The sequence below is a fragment of the Lepidochelys olivacea genome, assembly GCF_965140295.1.
Source record: "Lepidochelys olivacea isolate rLepOli2 genome assembly, chromosome: 7".
NCBI classification, from domain to species: domain Eukaryota; kingdom Metazoa; phylum Chordata; order Testudines; family Cheloniidae; genus Lepidochelys; species Lepidochelys olivacea.
In genome coordinates, this window is record NC_140417.1 from 73,454,004 (window position 1) to 73,474,393 (window position 20,390).

At 42.2% G+C, this 20,390-nt stretch overlaps 1 protein-coding gene across 1 annotated transcript in view; it reads left to right on the forward strand.

Moving 5' to 3' along the window:
- Window positions 1-10,653: 10,653 nt before the first annotated feature.
- Window positions 10,654-20,390, forward strand: part of WAPL (WAPL cohesin release factor) — a 126,565-nt gene continuing 116,828 nt past the window's right edge. The window contains exons 1-2 of the mRNA XM_084635420.1: window positions 10,654-10,992; window positions 16,287-16,807. Coding sequence (XP_084491546.1) covers window positions 16,309-16,807 — 499 coding nt within the window. The 5' untranslated portion in view covers window positions 10,654-10,992; window positions 16,287-16,308. The remainder of the gene's footprint in view (window positions 10,993-16,286; window positions 16,808-20,390) is intronic.

Sequence of the window (20,390 nt, forward strand, 5' to 3'; positions counted from 1 at the left end):
CTATTAACTCCACAACACATACAGAGAAACCTCCCCTTTTACCCTGCTAAATAGCCTAAACCCTAACTTGGAAGGATCACACTTAAGGGAGCCTATGTCTTCACTGAAAAAATAGATATGATTTTTACATCAAGGTAACTAACTGCTGTAAAATCCTAATGAAGACACAGGACAGGTAGTTTTCAATCTCACTGCAGTAAGTTGAGGTAAACCCCAGGTGGGGGTATAGTGTTGACCTCAATGATGTGTTTTGAGGTCAAAACTACCAGTGTCTTCTCTCCACTAGGATTTGACACCTGTTTTTTCCAGTAGACTTGAACTCCTAGAAAAAGACTGTTCTGAACAAACATCTGATGCCCAATAGCAAGTTAGCCTCAGATGTTAGCCAACTGCTGTTGGCTCATCTAGTAGAACCAGTATTTCCAGTGGCTTTTCTTTAGTGGAAAGGATGCTGCCATTGGCACGCTTGCAACAGATGAGTGTGCACGTTGCAGAAAGAAGGTGGAGGAACACAATATTTCTCTGCTTGATGCCTGGATCTGACTAAGTAGTGCCATGATTTGAATCACTTATTTATCACAGCGATGTAGCCACATGCTGTGTTCCCTGTAACTCATGCTTTATTCCAGTCAGTGATGCTTCATTTTAAGCATTACATTATTAAGCTTTACTGTATTATGTTGTTAATGCCTCAGATCAGCTCTTTCACATGCTGAAATAGCTACACTAGGCTGTACATCGTCAAAAACTGTATCAAGCTCTCCCTTTTCAAACCCCAATTAGTCCCTTTTCCTGGGGTTTGGTCAAAGGCGATATGCAGAATTCTCCACAATGCCACTGCTTTCTTCCCAGAAATCAACCTTTTTCATATGTTGGTTGCGGCATCCACAAATCATACTGTAATATTCTGCTGTCCATTTAAGTATCATTCTGCTTGATCCTGTTATTCTAGCATGTTTTCAACTAGAGTAACTAACACATTATTAAGAACTGCAGACAATAGGAAATTGAATTGTTGCTAAAAATGAGACCCCCAACTGGTTCCGAAAGTCATTAATATGCTAGCATAGACAGGGCATCTCTATTTTCAACACTGTTTCAGAGAGAGAGAGTCAGTCAATGGTAGAACTCTCATTGACTTCAATGGGGCCAGGATTTCCCTGGGTTTTGGATTATTCCGATCACAGGAGAAGAGGTAGAATGCTAGAACTAGAGCTGGTCAAAAAGAAAGAAAGAAAAATTATTTTTTTAATTGATAGAATTTTTTTACCTGTTTTTTCAGCTAGCTATAACTGGACCCTGAAGATTGTTGGGAGTGAAAATTGGGAGTAAAGCGAGAGCAACAGGACCTTCCAACCTCCCCATCTCTCAATCCCTTTTGGGGAGAACACAGAGGGGGGCAGTTCATAGGAAGCTGCAGACTGTATGAGAGATGAACAGTGGCCAGGATGAGAGAGACAAAAGAGGGGAAAAAAACACAGAAAGGAGAGGGAGACTGAAGCTACAGGGTATCTCTGAACCAATGGGAGCTGACAGGTTTGACCTACTGGGAATAATGAGAAATGTCTCCTGAGTAATTTTTTGTCCCTCACCACAGAGGGAATGCCTGCCTTGAAGGGTTTTTTGGGGGGTGTATATGGAGTTGTTCATGCTACTAATACTGAAGTTTTAGACAATATGGTAGGATTACTGGGCTCACAGCCAGCAAACTACGAGACATCTGGTTATCCAACCCTAGTTAAATTTGCACTCTGCTTACTAGCCAGAAAGTTTGGGAACTGTACATAGTCATCTGCTCTCCCCTAAATTGTCACTCCTGTGAAGTAGCAGCTGTTATCTGTCACATGCTAGTTCTGACTACTAGACACATCTACAAACGATGTATCTTTGATGGCAACAAAAAGCATATTTGGTCTCCATCTTTCCCCGCCCCAAAAAACTCCCTGCTGTTGTCCAGCAACAGAGCAGCACTGCCTCCCTCTTCTTTTGGAGGAAAGTTTAAACTGAAACAAGATCTCTTTTCAGCTTATGTTAATGGCTCCACATTTGGAAACAGCTGTATTTTATTTTTGTACAGACCATATTGCACCCCAGAGCAAACATCTTGGCACAGAGTTTGAAGACCTTTGGAGAGTGCCAGGGTGGATTAGCCACATTTGAGCTTCTCTCTTCATTAGTTTCTGTCTTTATGATAACCATTAGAGACACTAGTTTAGCATGGGGGTGACACAGAGACCATCTGTTGGCCTTCCAAGAAAAGCATCTGATCCTCTGATGGAGGAAGAGCCAGGAAGAGCTCCCTGCTTCCCATCCATTTCCTCATAGAGGGGAAACTCAATGCCAAGATGTCTTACAATAAAGAGAGACAACTACTTTCAGCCATGGAGTTCCACTAACTGCAGAAGGAATAAGATACATGTTAAATCCTGGTTTCAGAGTAACAGCCGTGTTAGTCTGTCTTTGCAAAAAGAAAAGGAGTACTTGTGGCACCTTAGAGACTAACCAATTTATTTGAGCATGAGCTTTTGTGCGCTACAGCTCACTTCATCGGATGCATACCGTGGAAACTGCAGTAGACATTATATACACACAGAGACCATGAAACAATACCCCCTCCCTGTTAAATCCTGGCACTTTTCCCCCTCACTGCCAAAGAAAGTAGATATGATATAGTTTATATTTTCCTTCTGCTTGTACCCACCTCTTTGAGACTACCCAGATATAACGCAAACATTATGGGTTAGTATGTTCAGACCTATGTTACTTTGGCACATCTGAAAATGTTACCCAAAGTAACTTTACGAACTTGGCACTTAAGTCCCATGGGAAGTCAGTGAGTCACTGGGTGCTTTTGAAAATTTTACCCTTACTCTTAAAAAAAACTTTAAATTCTTTAATGATAACTTATTTTAATTATTTAGCCCTATCTTTATCTGCTGAATGTCTTAAAAAAAAAAAGGCAGTCATCTTATTTTAGTCTAAACTTATCCTCCATCAGTCATGCGAATGCCTGCCTAGATAATGAAGCTGTGATGCCTTAGAATGCAAAGTGTGGGATTTCAGAGACTAGAAATGCCATTGGAAAAATGGACATAGTTCACAGGGTCTCAAGTACATGGCAGCTTTAAAAAGGGGGTTGTTTTAAAACATTTTATAGCCAATCACCTTCCTTATATCTGTAATTCTTCTGCCGTACCACTTTCTAAGAGACTCCAGAATCACTACCTTTGGTTTCAGACATACAACAGCTTCCTAGGCAGCATCATCTCTAGTACTCTGAATATTTTCCTTACATTTTCTGGCTCAGAGAAGTAAGGCCCTAATGTTACAATACCTGCTAGGCCTGTATGGAGCCAGATGACAGTCAAGGAGAATCTGCATTGGAGGTAGCAGCCTCCTCCTGCATAGAGCTCATTACAAGATCAAGGAGTAATTTGTTATTTGGTACTTATACTGCGTCCTTCCACTCCTGATAAGTACTAGAGCAAGTAATGATCAAATACAGTTATAAAACTAACTTTAATTACTCACCGTTAGTATTTAAAGAAAGCTCATTCAACAGTCTCTAAAATTAATTATAGGTTAGATATTGTCGTAGACCACCTACCCAGTCTGGCTTTAGGAGAGTTTCTACTCAGTCGGGTTACATCTCCGGACCTTCCAGTTTGGTTTGGTTGCGGCACTGACTTGGTCCTTCAGCTAAATCATAAAAGAAAAGTCCACTCCTTCCAGGTAATACAACTCCAAAACAAACAAAACTTTCACCCTCGTTTCAACCTCACACAAACACTCCTCCCAGAAGGTCTATCATCTTTTCTCAGCCTTTTCAAATCTTTCCTTGCTATATCAACCCCACTTCCTACCTAGAGTCTCCCTCTTAACTTCCCACAGGCTTTTCTGTCTTATTTCTACCCACAGAAGGTCTGATTTAGTCACCCGTAACTTGTCTGTCATGTGAGTTTGCTCATTTTCTCCACTTGGGGAGGTGAGCTATTTGTGTGACAGGTGGGGCTGGATTAGGGTTGCCTCCAGGATTGGCCGGGAGTCTCTCCGAATCTGCATGACTCTCCCAGTGACTATTGAAAGCAATCTGGGAGATTTTAATAGGATATTGTAAGAAAATGACATAACGTCGTGTTGGGAAAAAAAATCTCCCAGAATAGCTTCAGTCAGAGCTGGCAACCCTAGGCTGGAACCATCTCCCCTTAAAGGGCCAGTCACCACATAACAGGTGTCAATATTAGGCCCTTGAATTTTAAGCACATAAATTAGCAGCTTTGATACAAGATTACTAACCAGAAAAATGAATCACAGAATACCAGGGCTGGAAGGGACCTTAGGAGGTCATCTAATCCACCCCCCTGCTCAAAGCAGGACTAATCCCCAATTTTTGCCCCAGATCCCAAATGGTCCCCTCAAGGATTGAACTCACAACCCTGGGTTTAGCAGGCCAATGCTCAAACCACTGAGCTCTTCCCCCCCCCTTCCCCCCCCCCCCCCCGCTTTATAGGTATAAATGACCACAACCTTTTTATTTAAATGCCTTATAGTGGTAAAGAGCTCAATCGATTTGGCTTAACAAAAAGGTTATGGGCTGACTTGATTACAGTCTGCAAGTATCTACATGGGACAAAAATATTTAATAATGGGCTCTTCCATCTAGCTGAGAAAGGTATAACATGATCCAATGGCTGGAAGCTCAAGCTAGACAAACTCAGACTGGAAATAAGGTGCAATTTTTTTAACCGTGATAGTAATCAATGTATACAGGGTTGTGATGGATTCTCCATTGCTGACAATTTGTTGTCACCACACTGATGTTTGCTCTACAGTGTTTTAGTATCATGAGCTAGACCTTAGCGATACATATACATCAATACCTATGCTCCGTTTTTATTGGTACTTGTGGTATTAGTGGCAAATGGAGTTTTGATGAAGAATGTGCAGTGATGACCTTTGTCATGCTTTTTTTCTCACTGGAACTTTGCTTCTGTGGACTGTGTGTGTAGTTGTACGTACAGTTGGAGTTTGTACAATCACTGCATAATTAAGAATCAAGCATTACAATATTTTAATTAATTAGATGAATTTGTTATGGATCTATAAGACCATCTCCTTATTTTTTTCTCAGGTCACCACTCTGGAGGTAGAGTTAAGGTTGTTTGGGTGCCTTAACTGTGGGCTTGTCTACACTACCTGCCGGATCAGTGGGCAGCGATCGATCCAGCAGGGGTCAATTTATCTCGTCATAGACGCGATAAATCTACTGCTGAGCACTCTCCCACTGCGATCCGGTACTCCACCAGAACGAGAAGCTCAAGTGGCGTCAACGGGAGAGTGGCAGCTGTCGACTTATCGCAGTGAAAACACCGTGGTAAGTTGATCTATATACATCGACTTTAGCTACGTTATTCACGTAGCTGAAGTTGTGTAACTTAGATCGACCCTGCACAGTAGTGTAGACCAGTCCTGCATTTCCATACTTTCAAAGATTGTTTTTTTTAACTTTAGTCTTAACTCTGAGTATACTGGGTTTCTAATGCTATTTTTTGATAACTATAAAATTATTGTAAGATTATTTACCCTTAAATGACTGTTATGTACTCTAAATTGTAACTCCAGATTAACCAAATTTAAATTTAGTCTTAGACTGGGAAACCAACCCTTTCCCTCAAATACATGATTTCACATTGCTGCACATCTTGTAAATACTACTATACATACATTTAACATAGTGCACAGAGGTATGTGGCTCAACTGCTCTATTAATTGATGCCATTAAGTTGTTTCTGCAACAGCTTGAGCAATGAAGAAAGACTGACAAACATAAAATCTTAAAGTTTGCACTATTTGCTACAGCCTTCAAGAGACACCATCAACTTGAAATATAGTTGACATCTGAAGATTATTTAAAATTAGGCTCAGAAACTTCTGAGTGCCACCGTCTGAGTCCTCCTGCTAGTTGTTCATTTTGCAACTGCAATTTCCTATTTTTAAAAGTGATTTTTTTTGTCCTATTGCTGTGTGAAAGATCTATGCAAACAGTGGAAACCGATTAAAGCCAAGACACTGTGGAAAGTTACTTTAGTGCTTAACTTAACTTTTTTCAGTTTTAATGACCTAAGTTTAAGGCAATTTCACAAACTTTGGAAGAGGCAGTGTGGCCTATTGCAGCGACTCTCAACCTTTCCAGACTACTGTACCCCTTTCAGGAGTCTGATTTGTCTTACGTACCCCAAGTTTAACTTAAAAACTACTTGCTTTCAAAAACCAGACATAAAAATAGAAAAGTGTCACAGCACACTATTATTGAAAAATTGCTTACTTTCTCATTTTGTCTGTATGAGATTTTAGTTTGTATTGACTTTGCTAGTGCTTTTTATGTAGTCTATTGTAAAAGTAGGCAAATATCTAGATGAGTTGATGTGTCCCCTTGAAGGCTTCTGTATCCCCAGAGGTACATGTACATAGGGTTGCCAACTTTCTACTTGCACAAAACCGGAGACCCCCGTCACTTCCCTGATGCCCCACCTCTGCTCGCTCCATCCCCACTCCCTCCGTCACTTGCTCTTCCCCACCCCCACTCACTTTCATCAGGCTGGGGAAGGGGGTTAGGGTGCGGGAGGGGGTTGAGAGATCTGGGGTGGGGCCAGAGATGAGGGGTTTGGGGTGTGGGAGAGGGCTCCGGGATGGGGTGCGGGCTCTGGGTGGGGCCAGAAATGAGTTGTTCAGGTTACAGGAGAGGGCTCTGGGCTGAGACAGGGGGTTGGGGTGTAGGAGGGAGTGAGGGCTCCAGCTGGGGGTGCAGGTTCTGGGATGAGGGGTTTGGGGTACAGGAGGGGGCAGGGTGTTGGGGGTGAGCTCTGGGAAGGAGTTTGGGTGCGGGAGGGGACTCTGGGCTGAGGCAGGAGTGCAGAAGGGGGGTGAGGGCTCCACCTGGGGGTTTGGGCTCTGGGGTGGGGCTGGGGACAAGGGGTTTGGGGTGTTGGAGGGAGTTTTGGTGCGGGAGGTGGCAGGGGCTTGGGGTGCGGGAGGGGGCGCAGAGTCCTAGAGGTGCTTACTGCGGCTTCCAGAAATTGGCGCCCAGGTCCTTGCAGCCCCTGCGTGCACAGGTGGCCAGGGGAAGCTCCACACGCTGCTTTCGCACCTGCAGGCACTGCCCCCGCAGCTCCCATTCGTCACGGTTTCTGGCCAATGGGAGCTGCGGAGCTGGCCCTTTGGGCAGGGGCAGCGAGCAGAGCCTCCCCAGCCACCTGTGTGTCTAGGTGCTGCAGGGAACTGGTGGCTGCTTCCAGGAGCTGTGCAGAGTTAGCCCAAGTCCCCCAACAGGACTTTTAATGGTCTGGTTGGCAGCGCCAATCGGAGCCACCAGGATCACTTTTTGACCGGGCGTTCTGATAGAAAACGGACGCCTGGCAACCCTACATGTACCCCTGGTTGAGAACCACTGACCTACTGGATAGGCCACCGGCCTGGGACTCTATTTCCAGCTGTACCACTTGTCTGCTGGGTAGTCTTGGATAAGTCACTTGACCTCCCTGTGCTCAGTTTCTTCATGTGTAAAATGGGAATAGTACTTACCTCCTTTGTAAAGCACTCTCAAATCTACTGATGAAAAAGACCATCTAAGAGCCATGTATTATTACTTACCCGTAGTCCAAACATATGATTTTTAACTTGTCTAAGTCCCTTTAATATCAAGCCAGTGCAGCAGAGCTCCACACTGGAACTTGTTGCTTTTACAAATTTCACAAACTTGAGCAGGATCCAGGAGAAGCATTAGTAGGATGCTCCAAACCACTCAAAGGCCTTCAGAGAAGGAAGGAACTTGAGTTTCAGTTATTCAACCCAGTGGGTTGAGAACTTTGTATTGCAATCCTCAGTGCCAAATAACTGCCATGGGCAGGCAATCCAGATTGTTAGTCTCTACCGCACTGAACCTTGAGGCTGGATAAGTCACATGCAGCGTCTCACTAAAACGTCGCCCACCTTTCCAGAAACAAACCAACCAAGCAAACAACACACTTGCATACTGCAATGTCACCTTTCAGAGTAACAGCCGTGTTAGTCTGTATTCGCAAAAAGAAAAGGAGTACTTGTGGCACCTTAGAGACTAACCAATTTATTTGAGCATGAGCTTTCGTGAGCTACAGCTCACTTCATCGGATGCATACCGTGGAAACTGCAGCAGACTTTATATATACACAGAGATCATAAAACAATACTTCCTCCCACCCCACTGTCCTGCTGGTAATAGCTTATCTAAAGTGATCATCAAGTTGGGCCATTTCCAGCACAAATCCAGGTTTTCTCACCCTCCACCCCCCCACACACAAACTCACTCTCCTGCTGGTAATAGCCCATCCAAAGTGACAACCCTCTACACAATGTGCATGATAATCAAGGTGGGCCATTTCCTGCACAAATCCAGGTTCTCTCACCCCCTCACCCCCTTGGCCTGTCTCCCAAGATTTGTGAGAGTGTTGGGTCATCCTTTAGGATAGGTTGTAGATCCTTAATAATGCGTTGGAGGGGTTTTAGTTGGGGGCTGAAGGTGACGGCTAGTGGCGTTCTGTTATTTTCTTTGTTAGGCCTGTCCTGTAGTAGGTAACTTCTGGGAACTCTTCTGGCTCTATCAATCTGTTTCTTCACTTCCGCAGGTGGGTATTGTAGTTGTAAGAATGCTTGATAGAGATCTTGTAGGTGTTTGTCTCTGTCTGAGGGGTTGGAGCAAATGCGGTTGTATCGCAGAGCTTGGCTGTAGACGATGGATCGTGTGGTGTGGTCAGGGTGAAAGCTGGAGGCATGTAGGTAGGAATAGCGGTCAGTAGGTTTCCGGTATAGGGAGGTGTTTATGTGACCATTGTTTATTAGCACTGTAGTGTCCAGGAAGTGGATTTCTTGTGTGGACTGGAGCAGGCTGAGGTTGATGGTGGGATGGAAATTGTTGAAATCATGGTGGAATTCCTCAAGGGCTTCTTTTCCATGGGTCCAGATGATGAAGATGTCATCAATATAGCGCAAGAAGAGTAGGGGCTTTAGGGGACGAGAGCTGAGGAAGCGTTGACCCAACACTCTCCCAAATTGACCCAACACTCTCACAAATCTTGGGAGACAGGCCAGTCCTTGCCTACAGACAGCCCCGCAACCTGAAGCAAATACTCACCAACAACCACATACCACACAACAGAACCACTAACCCAGGAACTTATCCTTGCAACAAAGCCCGTTGCCAACTGTGCCCACATATCTATTCAGGGGACACCATCACAGGGCCTAATAACATCAGCCACACTATCAGAGGCTCGTTCACCTGCACATCCACCAATGTGATATATGCCATCATGTGCCAGCAATGCCCCTCTGCCATTTACATTGGTCAAACTGGACAGTCTCTACGTAAAAGAATAAATGGACACAAATCAGATGTCAAGAATTATAACATTCATAAACCAGTCGGAGAACACTTCAATCTGTCTGGTCACGCAATCACAGACATGAAGGTCGCTATCTTACAACAAAAAAACTTCAAATCCAGACTCCAGCGAGAAACTGCTGAATTGGAATTCATTTGCAAATTGGACACTATTAATTTAGGCTTAAATAGAGACTGGGAGTGGCTAAGTCATTATGCAAGGTAGCCTATTTCCCCTTGTTTTTTCCTACCCCCCCACCCCCCCCGGGCGTTCTGGTTAAACTTGGATTTAAACTTGGAGAGTGGTCAGTTTGGATGAGCTATTGCCAGCAGGAGAGTGAGTTTGTGTGTGTATGGGGGGTGGGGGTGGGGGTGAGAAAACCTGGATTTGTGCTGAAAATGGCCCACCTTGATTATCATGCACATTGTAGGGAGAGTGGTCACTTTGGATGAACTATTACCAGCAGGATAGTGAGTTTGTGTGTGTGTTTTTTGGAGGGGGGTGAGGGGGTGAGAGAACCTGGATTTGTGCAGGAAATGGCCCACCTTGATTATCACGCACATTGTGTAGAGAGTTGTCACTTTGGATGGGCTATTACCAGCAGGAGAGTGAGTTTGTGTGTGTGTATGTGGGGGGGGGGGGTGGAGGGTGAGAAAACCTGGATTTGTGCTGGAAATGGCCCAACTTGATGATCACTTTAGATAAGCTATTACCAGCAGGACAGTGGGGTGGGAGGAGGTATTGTTTCATGTTCTCTGTGTGTATATAAAGTCTGCTGCAGTTTCCACGGTATGCATCCGATGAAGTGCGCTGTAGCTCACGAAAGCTCATGCTCAAATAAATTGGTTAGTCTCTAAGGTGCCACAAGTACTCCTTTTCTTTTTGCAATGTCACCAGCCATCAAGCAGCCCTGCCGCGTCACAGCACCCTCCCGCTCTCCCTTTTAGCCTGATGCAATGCCCAGAGCGGCAGCATGCACACAGATAGACTTGGGCAGCATTGATAGGAGCATTGCTCAGTCCTCCAGCTCTCCCCATGACAAGGGGAAAAAGCACAGGAGACTGGTGGGGGCTGGGAAGAGATTCCCCTAACTCCCCCAGCAATTTATAAAACTACAGCTCCCAGCACACCCCGAGCGCGCGTGCGCAGTGACGTCCCAGCGCCCTTTCGGGGCGCATGCGCCGCGGCGTGCGGGTCGGTTGAGTAAGGCGAGATGTGATTGGCTGCGGGGAGGCGGCCGAGTGTGGGAAGCGCAGTGACGGAAGGAGCGGGGGGCAAATGGCGGAGAGATGGTCCAGGGCCCTGTTCAAAGAGCAGCGATAATCCTGGTGCGGAGAAAGCGGCGCCGGAGGAGGCGGCGCCGGGGGTCCTAGCGCCAGCGCCCACCCCCCACCCCGGCGAGGGAGGCTCCGCTGGGGGGAGGGACGCGGAGGAGTCGCGTTGGCGAGCGTGTCCGCGGGCGGAGACTCGGGGCCGAGGAAGCCCAGGTAGCCGCGTTCTCGGGGGCGAGTTCGGAAAGTGCCGAGAGCAGGAGAGGGGTCCCCCGCCGCCTCCTTCCTCCCTGGGTGAGACTGAGGTAGGTACCGAGCGGCAGGGAGAGACCGGGGCGGCTACCCGGCTCCCTAGGCCTGTGAGGCCTCCAGCCCTGGGAAAAGGCCCTGTTGCTCCTTCCAGCGCGGCTGCCCCCCACCCCGTGCCGCCGGTTCTCTGTCGGGGCGGGGGGGGGCCGCACCGCGAGTGCGGAGGAGGCTGGAAAGTTCCAGCGGCCTAGGAAGTCCGGGCGCGGGAGGAGGGGGGCAACTTTCGCTCAAGGCAGCTCCCTGCGAGCCGGGCCCGGAAGTTTGCGGGGAGGGGGGAAGGGGAGTTGAGGGAACTTTCTCCACCTCCCCCGGTAGGTCGGAGGCTGGCTTCAGGCGCTGCTGTCTGGTGTGCAGAGGAGCAGGTGGCGCTTAATCCGGGTTGGGTGCGGAGCCTGCTGCTTCCTGTTCGCTGGGTGGGAGCCTCCTTCGTCACTAAACACTCTGGGCAGCTACTTCGGTTCTTACTGCTTGGAGGTGGAAGGGCCGGAGGTGCGAGGGCAGGGAAGGGAGGGACACCGCATCACACACTGAGTCTATATGGAGGCATAGGATGATGGTGTCTCCCCTGGGATTTCATCCGCTTCGTATGTCTCGTTTAAACTATTTTTCTTCCCTTTGATTATGGAAGGGAAACGATGGGTAGAAAGTAAAGAGAAGTGGGCTACTTTCCTCCTTTAAAACGGACAGTCAGTCAGGTCTGGTTGGGCCTTAGCTTTTCAGAAAGCAGTATTTAAAATAACCAGGAATAAGGTTCTTAAAATGGGTTTCAATGAACAGAGTGTAGTGAACAGTTTGTATTTATACTGTCTGCATTGTTTGGTGCCCAAACATTGCACCATTGTGCTAGAGTAGGAGAGCTAGAAAGTGCTAGGGTATAGAAACCAGAAAGTGAAACTAATAAATATATTGTTGAAGCTGAGTGGAAAAGCAAAAAGAGAATCAGCATTAATAAGTGGAAGTTAAATTAGTTTTTAAATATTCTATGAAGCGTTTAAAATATTTTAAATCTGATTATGTATCTTAAAGATGGGTCATGAATTGATCATGTAATAGTAATCACTTAATGCTCAACTGTTTACTAGCTCATATTTAACTTATCAAGTAGCACAACACAGATTTTTAATTTCTATATTCTTGTATAGTCTTAGAAATTTTTATTAGAAATTTCAGATAAAACAGTAGAGCATCTGTGAAAATACCAGTATATTTTATTAGGAATATAAGGAGGTTAGACCATATGGTACAGCTTTGTAGCTGCAATTAAATGACTTTTGGTAACTTGCTGCTTTTTTTTAAAGCATTTTTTTGTGATTATTTAGACATGACAATATTTTTGCAGGGTGCTGAAAATGTGAAGTGCTATAAGTCTTTGAATCAGGGTTGGACAAAACTTGCGTGTTGGTGAATAAAATTTTTTCCCCCTGAGTGTAGGAGCTGTGTAGGTTATCAATTACTACAAAATTCAGTTTAGTATCTTATTTCTAGCCTTTATGGTTGTAAATATGGCATTTCAAATATGAACTGTTCCTGTACTGTCTCTTTGAGTCTTCAGACACAGATCAGTTTTCTCTGCTGTTACTTGTTCCTGAGCAGCAACATAGTAAAACTAATCATTTTGGTAAGCTTTGCTGCTGCTGTTTTAAAACATGTGGAGCAATAAGGATAACCCTCAGATTCACTCAGCTCCTTGAGGGGAAAATGAAACATTAGAGGCAAATATTGAACTATTTATATAGGAGAAACAAAAATGAGAGTTAGAGAGTGAAAGGAGAGTAGCTACGGCTCAACAGCCAGGAGATTCTAGTTGGGTGTGAAGGGGGAGAGAGAATCGCAGAGCATGCTAATTCTACCAGTAGCCAGAGGTGTCAGTTTCAAATTAATCCTGCAAAATAGTAGAAATGAAAGATGGAGCAGAGTTCAGGAGCAACATCTGTAAATCCTGCGTCATCCTCTGTATTAACTACTGTAAAGGTGGAATTCTCAAGGGGATGTTGTTGTAAGATGTGACATTAACAGTGTAAACTTTTTAAGTCCTAGCATGGTGTATTTCTAGTCTTCTTATGCCCAGGACCAAAGACTGAAAATTTGGTTGTTCTAAGGGCAAATAAAACTTGGCCCCCTCAGGAAAGGGAGATTAATATAAATAGGATTCTTGCTAGAGATGACTATTGAAACAACGTGGTTGGAAGACCGTTTGGTCCTGTGGCCAAGCTTAGTTAAATATTTTAAGTTGAGAAATTATTTAGACCAAAATAAAAAGAAAAATTTCAAGAGAAAGCAAAATGATGCAACTTTCCAAAGGAAAAGAATAGTAAGGTGAGTAGAATTTTTGCAGGTACAGGACACACATAAAAAGTTACTTATTAATTTTTCTGGCCATAATACGGGTATGTATAAGTGGTAGCTTTCAGTGTGGTAAAGGATTTCAAATTTGTAACTATTAAGAAAGGAAAATTCTTCTCAAGGTAACTTTGTACCCCAATTTAGGATTTATAGGAACAGATTTTTACCTAAAATCAATGGCAATTTTCCATAAGTTTAAATAAAAAAAATCACTGAGACATCTAATCCTATCCCCCATAGCATTTGCCACTCCATATCTGTGTTTGCAGACCGGAAGATGGACTTCAGTTGAAATTTACTGTAACAAAATATAACTTGATCCATTATCAGTGCCCGGGCTGAGAAAATCTAAAAGTAAACAGCATATATAGGGAAAATAAATGTTTTACAGTTTTAATAATGTTAAAATATAGACAAGGTATTTGTTTTTTTGAACCGGTCTTCCTCTTCAAATTAAAATAAGGGCAGCAGTGAAACAGAGGTAAAGAATTGTTCAGACATGTTTCCATTTAACCTGTGATTGTAGTTTTATGTTTGTTTTAAACTTTGTTCACTGGACATTTTGGATGTGGCTAACCTGTTTCAACTACTCTTACGTATCGGATAGCAAGAACATTTAGGTTAGAAGGGACCCTGAGAGGTCATCTAGTTCATTTTCCTGTGTTGGGGCAGGGCCAAGTATACCTAGACCATCCCTCATAGGTGTTTGTCCAATGTGTTCTTAAAAACCTCCAGTGATGGGGATTCCAAAACTTCTCCTGGTAACTTGTTCCAGAACTTAATTATCCTTATGGTTAGATGGCTTTTCCTAACATCTGTCTCCCTTGTTGCAGAGTAAGCCCATTGATTCTTTCCTGTCTTCAGTGGATATGGAGAACAACTGATCACCATCCTTTTATAACAGCCCTTTACATATTTGAAACTGTTACGATGTTCCCCCTCAGTCTCTCTCCAGTTTGTCCACATCTTTCTTAAAGCGTGGTGATTAAACCTGGACGCAGTACTCCAGCAGAGGCCTCACCAGTGCTGAGTGGGAGAGTTACCTTCTGTGTCTTATGTTCCTATGAATACACCCCAGAATGCTATTTGCCTTTCTTGCAACTGCATCACGTTGTTGGCTCATGTTCAGTTTAACCAGTATAACCAACTGATTCTTTTTAGAATTACTATCATATGGCCAGTTATTCACCATTTTGTATTTGTGCATTTGATTTTTCCTTCGTGTGGGATTACTCTGCACTATATGGAATTTACTGAATTTCATCTTGTTGAATTCAGAGCAATTCTCCAATTTGTCAAGGTTATTTTGAATTCTAATCCTGTCCTCCAGAATGCTTGCCACGCCTCCCAGTTTGGTGTCATCCTCAGATTTTATAAGCATATGCTCCGCACATGCCATTATCCAAGTAATTATTGAAAATATGAATATCAGAATTCAGGTCAGACCCCTTTGCGACCCCACTAGGTACATCTTCCGTGTGACACCCAACCATTAATAACTACTGCTGGAGTATGGGCCTTCAATCTGTTGTGCATCCACCTCACAGTAGTTTCATCTCGTCCACATTTCTCTAGTTTGCGTATGAGAATGTCCTGTGGAAATACGTCAGAAGCCTTACTAAAATCCAAGGATATCATCTCTGGTCCAAACACAACATGCCGCCCCCCCAGCATTCACCAGGCCAGGAACCCTGTCAAGGAAGGAAATTAGATTGGTTTGACATGATTTGTTCTTGACAAATTCATATTGGCTATTACTTATAACCCTATTATCCTTGAGGTGCTTACAAATTGGTGGTTTAATAACTTGTTCCAATATCTTTCCAGGTTTAGAAATTAGGCTGATTTGTCTATAATTCCCTGGGTCCCTCCCCGCCCTTTTTAAAGATAGGGACTCTGTTTGCCCTTCTTAAATTGTCTGGGACCTCACCTGTCCTCCATGAGTTGTCAAAGATGATCATTAATGGTTCTGAGATTGCTTCAGCTAGTTGCATAAGTACCCTAGGGTGAATTTTGTCAGGCCATGCTTACTTACCTGACCATTCTTCAAAATGTTTTTTCCGTATTCTGGCTTGTGTTCCTTCCCTCTTGTTAATGTTGTGTTAAGCATCTGATCACAATTAAACTTTCTATTGAAGACTGAGGTTTGGCTGTGGTTGCACTGGGTATCCTGAAAAGACTTAGAAATGGATTTAGCTGGAACTATATACTTGGTTTTGGGCTATGAATTGTGCAAAAGCTTATTTACAAGTTGGGCTTAATACATTTGAGTATTATGACAGTCGTCTTTTTCCGGTTAATAACATTATTTGCCCTTGCATGCACAGATGGGGCAGAACACATCACAGCAATATTACTAACTAAACCTACTTCAGCCTTGTGAGAAGAGCATAAAAGTGAAGTTGTCTTTACGGTTTATAATGACTTGAGATCTGGGGCAACTACAGAATTGTGAAATACTTTAACACTTTTCTTTTACTACAAAAAAACACCTTTTAAAAACCAGACTGGATTATAGAGTCTAACTATTTAACATGAGCTGCACATACAAATGCAGAATGAAAATGGTCTAAAGTTAGACAAAATACAGCCTTTCTAATTTTTCATAAAAGTAATGGCCTCAAACCTTGGAAATAAAGGTATTATATAGGAGTTATGACATGAGAATCGAACACTCCAAATATTTATTCATAGCAGATAAGTTTTTATAAACTATGGGGTGGCGAATTTCTGCTAAATAAATGGGGAGAAGTAAGTGACGGTTGTTGCAGAATTCACTTTAAAAAATACACGTGTAAATGAAGTGAATTATGCCTGTCAAAAATAAACAGGCAATACTGTGTACAGTACTAACTAAAGTTCTCTAATAGGGTGGAAAAATAATCACTTGCGCTAAAAAGTAACAATATACAGAAACTAGTTTATCTAATTCTTTCTCTTCCCACAGAGAATATGAAACAGTTGTCAAAATGACATCCAGATTTGGAAAGACATACAGCAGGAAAGGGGGAAATGGCAACTCAAAGTTTGATGAAGTCTTTTCTAACAAACGGACCACCCTTAGCACAAAATGGGGAGAAACCACATTTATGGCCAAATTAGGACAGAAGAGGCCCAATGTCAAACCAGATATTTCAGAAATTCCTAAAAAACCCAAAGTTGAAGATGAGGTAACAGAGGATCCATTTGGATTTGATAGTGATGAAGAATCTCTGCCAGTGTCTTCAAAGAATGTGTCGCAGGCTAAAAGCTGCTCTCAGCTGGAACCCATTGAAGCTGCTCAGTCTGAGGACTTCATTTCTCTACTTGAAGCTAATAGCAGAATTAATCAGCCAATCAGCGGAGACAACATTGTGTCCAGCAAGAGCATATCTTTTGACAATATTGTTCATGGTTTAAAAGAAGAGAGCACAAACAGAAACATAGAGGATGGGGAAAGCAAAAGCAGCAGAACTAAACTCATAACAGGTAAATTTAGATTAAACATCTAAGAGTATTATTTAAACAGTTAAACCTACCGTGATTTTTAGTAATCTGTGTACAGCCTTTTTTAAACTGCTGCATCGCCTGAGGTTGGGTTAAATGTTATAATCAAACCTAGGACCAAATAATCTTGCCTATCGAGAGCAAAAGCTAACTGTGGATACAAAGACGCATACTATATTTTATTTATTCAGTGTTAATGAAAAAAGAAGACTCTGTCTTTAGAGTAATAATTTGGTTAAGGGACCAGCTAGCACTCTCTACAACAGTGGTGGGCAACCTGCGGGCCGCAGGTTGCCCATCACTGCTCTACAAAGACTAACGTTGCAAGCACTTCTGTGGTTTATTCTTCCTTCACTATGCATGTATACTTCCACATATCCCCTGCCCTCAAGTACAGTTAGTGGTTCTATGGTTTCTTGCATATGTGGTATTATGAAGACCAAGTAATTCAAGGGATTGGTGATAGTCTGTTCTTATGTAGGTGGTTCAAATCCAGTGCAGACAGGTAGTGAGTGATAGGATTAACATCTGTCCTGGCTATTGACTTGTGTAAAATGAGTGAGTGCGCTTAATTTCCTACTGCACAGATGTGTACATCACAAAAACCTTCATAATTGGCACATTAGTGTAATGCAAATCAAATAATTAAAGAGAGATGTAGATTAAAGTTCCCTCCTCTGGCTTCTAGCTGTTTTCAGTTCAGGGTTGAGGATCTGGTACTGTTCTCACCTATGCTTTTTTTTTTTTTTTTTTTTTTTGAATGAATGAATGAATACACTTAATTCTTTGGAGCACTGTTGTTAAGCACTATATTCACTTTTAAAATGTTTTTAAAATGATCTTTGATTTCATTTCCATTTACTTTAGAGTTTTGACATAAATAGCTGATATCATAACTACTAAAACTGCAACTTTCTTTTAACTGTTCAAGTTTTGGACAGTGGTGGTTCTTAAAATGTAGTGGGCCATACTGCACCAAACCCTGTCAAGATGACACCTTGCAGCCTTGCTATATTGTCTTTGCTTGGAATATCACATTAAATTTCTGTTTTAAAAAAAAATTGAGTCTCAGTATGTAATTAACTGACCAGAAAAATAAGTGGACCCCAATCTGCTTGACGTACCATAGACCAAAATGGTCTTTAATGGCTTAAGATGAGTGTAGCTGAGGAGTTACAAGTAAGGCAGTAGTAGTAATGGATAGATAGAAAATAAATTTAAAAAAACATAGCTATTGATTAAACTGAAAATATTTGGAAACTAAATCACTTCTTTGAGTGCCAGAAATGAAAGTACAGTTGAAAAGACTTTCACTATTGTCTCATTGGGTTTTCTGCTGATTAATATCTACTATTTTCTGAGGGAGAAAACTGCTTGGCAAGAAGCAGTAAACTTTCTTTAAGTAGACTATATCTAATATCTTATATTTGCAATGACACAATACTAAAATAATTTGAAGTTTGGACTTACAATAGGAGTTTATTACTGTAGGGAAAAATCCACTTGTTAACCTAATGTTGAAAACATGGGCTGTGGATAAACTGTGAAAATTCTGAATTTATCTTGTTTTATTGGCTGTTAATTACAACAAACAATGCAGGCCTAATCACACCAGTAGTTAACTGTGTGAATGGGCTAACCCCCTTCAACTCTGCATCCCACGAAAGCTTATGCTCCAATACGTCTGTTAGTCTATAAGGTGCCACAAGACTCTTAGTCTGGATCTGTAAAAGTGGCAAACATGGCTACCCCTCTGATATTTGTATTTTTAGAAATCTAAGTCAATATTGTATGCACTTTCACACAATATCCTATCATAGGGGTATTAAACAAGTTTGAGGAAACCAAGACAGTAGAAGCAGTTTGACTTTTCAGAGGTAGTGTTTATTTTGGCCAGTTACTGCAAATGAAACTGAGATAGTTGGGTAGCCATTATGTTTGTATCGAGATTTATTCAAAGCAAAGCACACTATGAAAACATCAATCAGAGCACTGAGCCAGTGGGCAGGGGAGAGTGTTGGCAGCCAGTGTAAATATGACTACTTCAGAGACTTCCTTGTTACAATGATAACTACTTACGTAAACCTTGAAATGTAAGGCTATTTTTCAAACCCAGAGAGTTCATTTTAGTCATTTTGGGACACTAAAGAAAAGAAGCTTGCTTTATTGCTGGTGACTAACCTATGATCACACTTGAGACCTCATCTTAATGTGCAATAAGGGTGTTTTTCAGTCGTGTTCGGAGTTAGGGCAACTGGGTTTAGCACAATTGGAAATCCCTCTTAATGTTTTTTAAGGTTTGGCTAGACTAGGATTTAAAGGTGTAATGTTAGCGTGTGTGAGTATCACATCTTAAAACTTAAGTCTCTAGATGACCTAAAACACAGGCTAACACATTTGAAACCATGATATAATGTCTAATCTAAAACAGCTAACATGGCTCCATGTTACTCTTAATGAATGTTGAGAGCACTTCAAACATATGTAACTTGGTTGAGCTAACACACGTGCTTTTGCTTGCTTTAAAGTTGTCTGCTCACAAATTAGTTGCAATGTAACTCATATTTTACTTGTTCTGACTTCGTGACCTTCAAATTAAAAGGTTTTTGAGGGCAACTAATGTGGTAAATCCCCTTGTTATGGTCGATTGATGTAAAGATGGGATGACTTAATCCTGCTCGAGGAATGTTCATTAAGAGTTCAATATGCTGAAATATAATAGAGGGATTGTAACAGAAGACTCATAGGTAAAAGTTGCTATTCTGTAATAGGTATAAGTTTGTCAAAATATACTTATGCTTGAGAAAATTAGCTGGGGAAGAAGCTATAAGTAGGGATTTAGTTTTTAAGTGACTTGATATAAAACACTAATCTATACTAAGGAAAAAAAACAGCTGCTCAATGATAGTCCAAAGGTAAACCTGTACTGGGATCAAATAAAATCCCATGGAGCAGTACTTATCTGGGTTCCTGACATACTTGATAGAATAACAATTAATCACCACCTTTAGGGCACAAATTCAAAATAGGTATTGAACATAAAATGTACATGTATGCAGAATATTAATAACTTTTTACATTTAGCATTCTTGCAAAATCTTTTGGTGCCTGTTTTCAAAAATCTTGGCATGACCATTTTTATTGAAGGCTGTAAATGAAGCTCATTAATGTGCTTACATATTATATCTTGCATGTTAAAATATTAGATTTTCAGATGAGATTAAAAATGAGATCCTGATCATTTGTCATCATTCAAGATTCTGTGTCACACATTTCACAAGAGGATGGGGTGGTATTTTTAGTATATGTATATTGGGTAAATTCCAATTTAGGTAACTAAATTTATACCTTTCTTAAATATTCCTGGAGCTTGAAACAAACGAAGTATTACTTTCTACCTTTAAATTGTTGTCATGTTTGGTAACTTTGCATTTCACTAGTGGCTGAAGAGATTCTTTATGGTAAGAGTGACAACTATGACAATATCTTGAACAATTAGGAATTAGGGCCCTATCCTTAAGGAATACCACCAAATTCACCAGTCCATTATGGTCAATTTCATGGC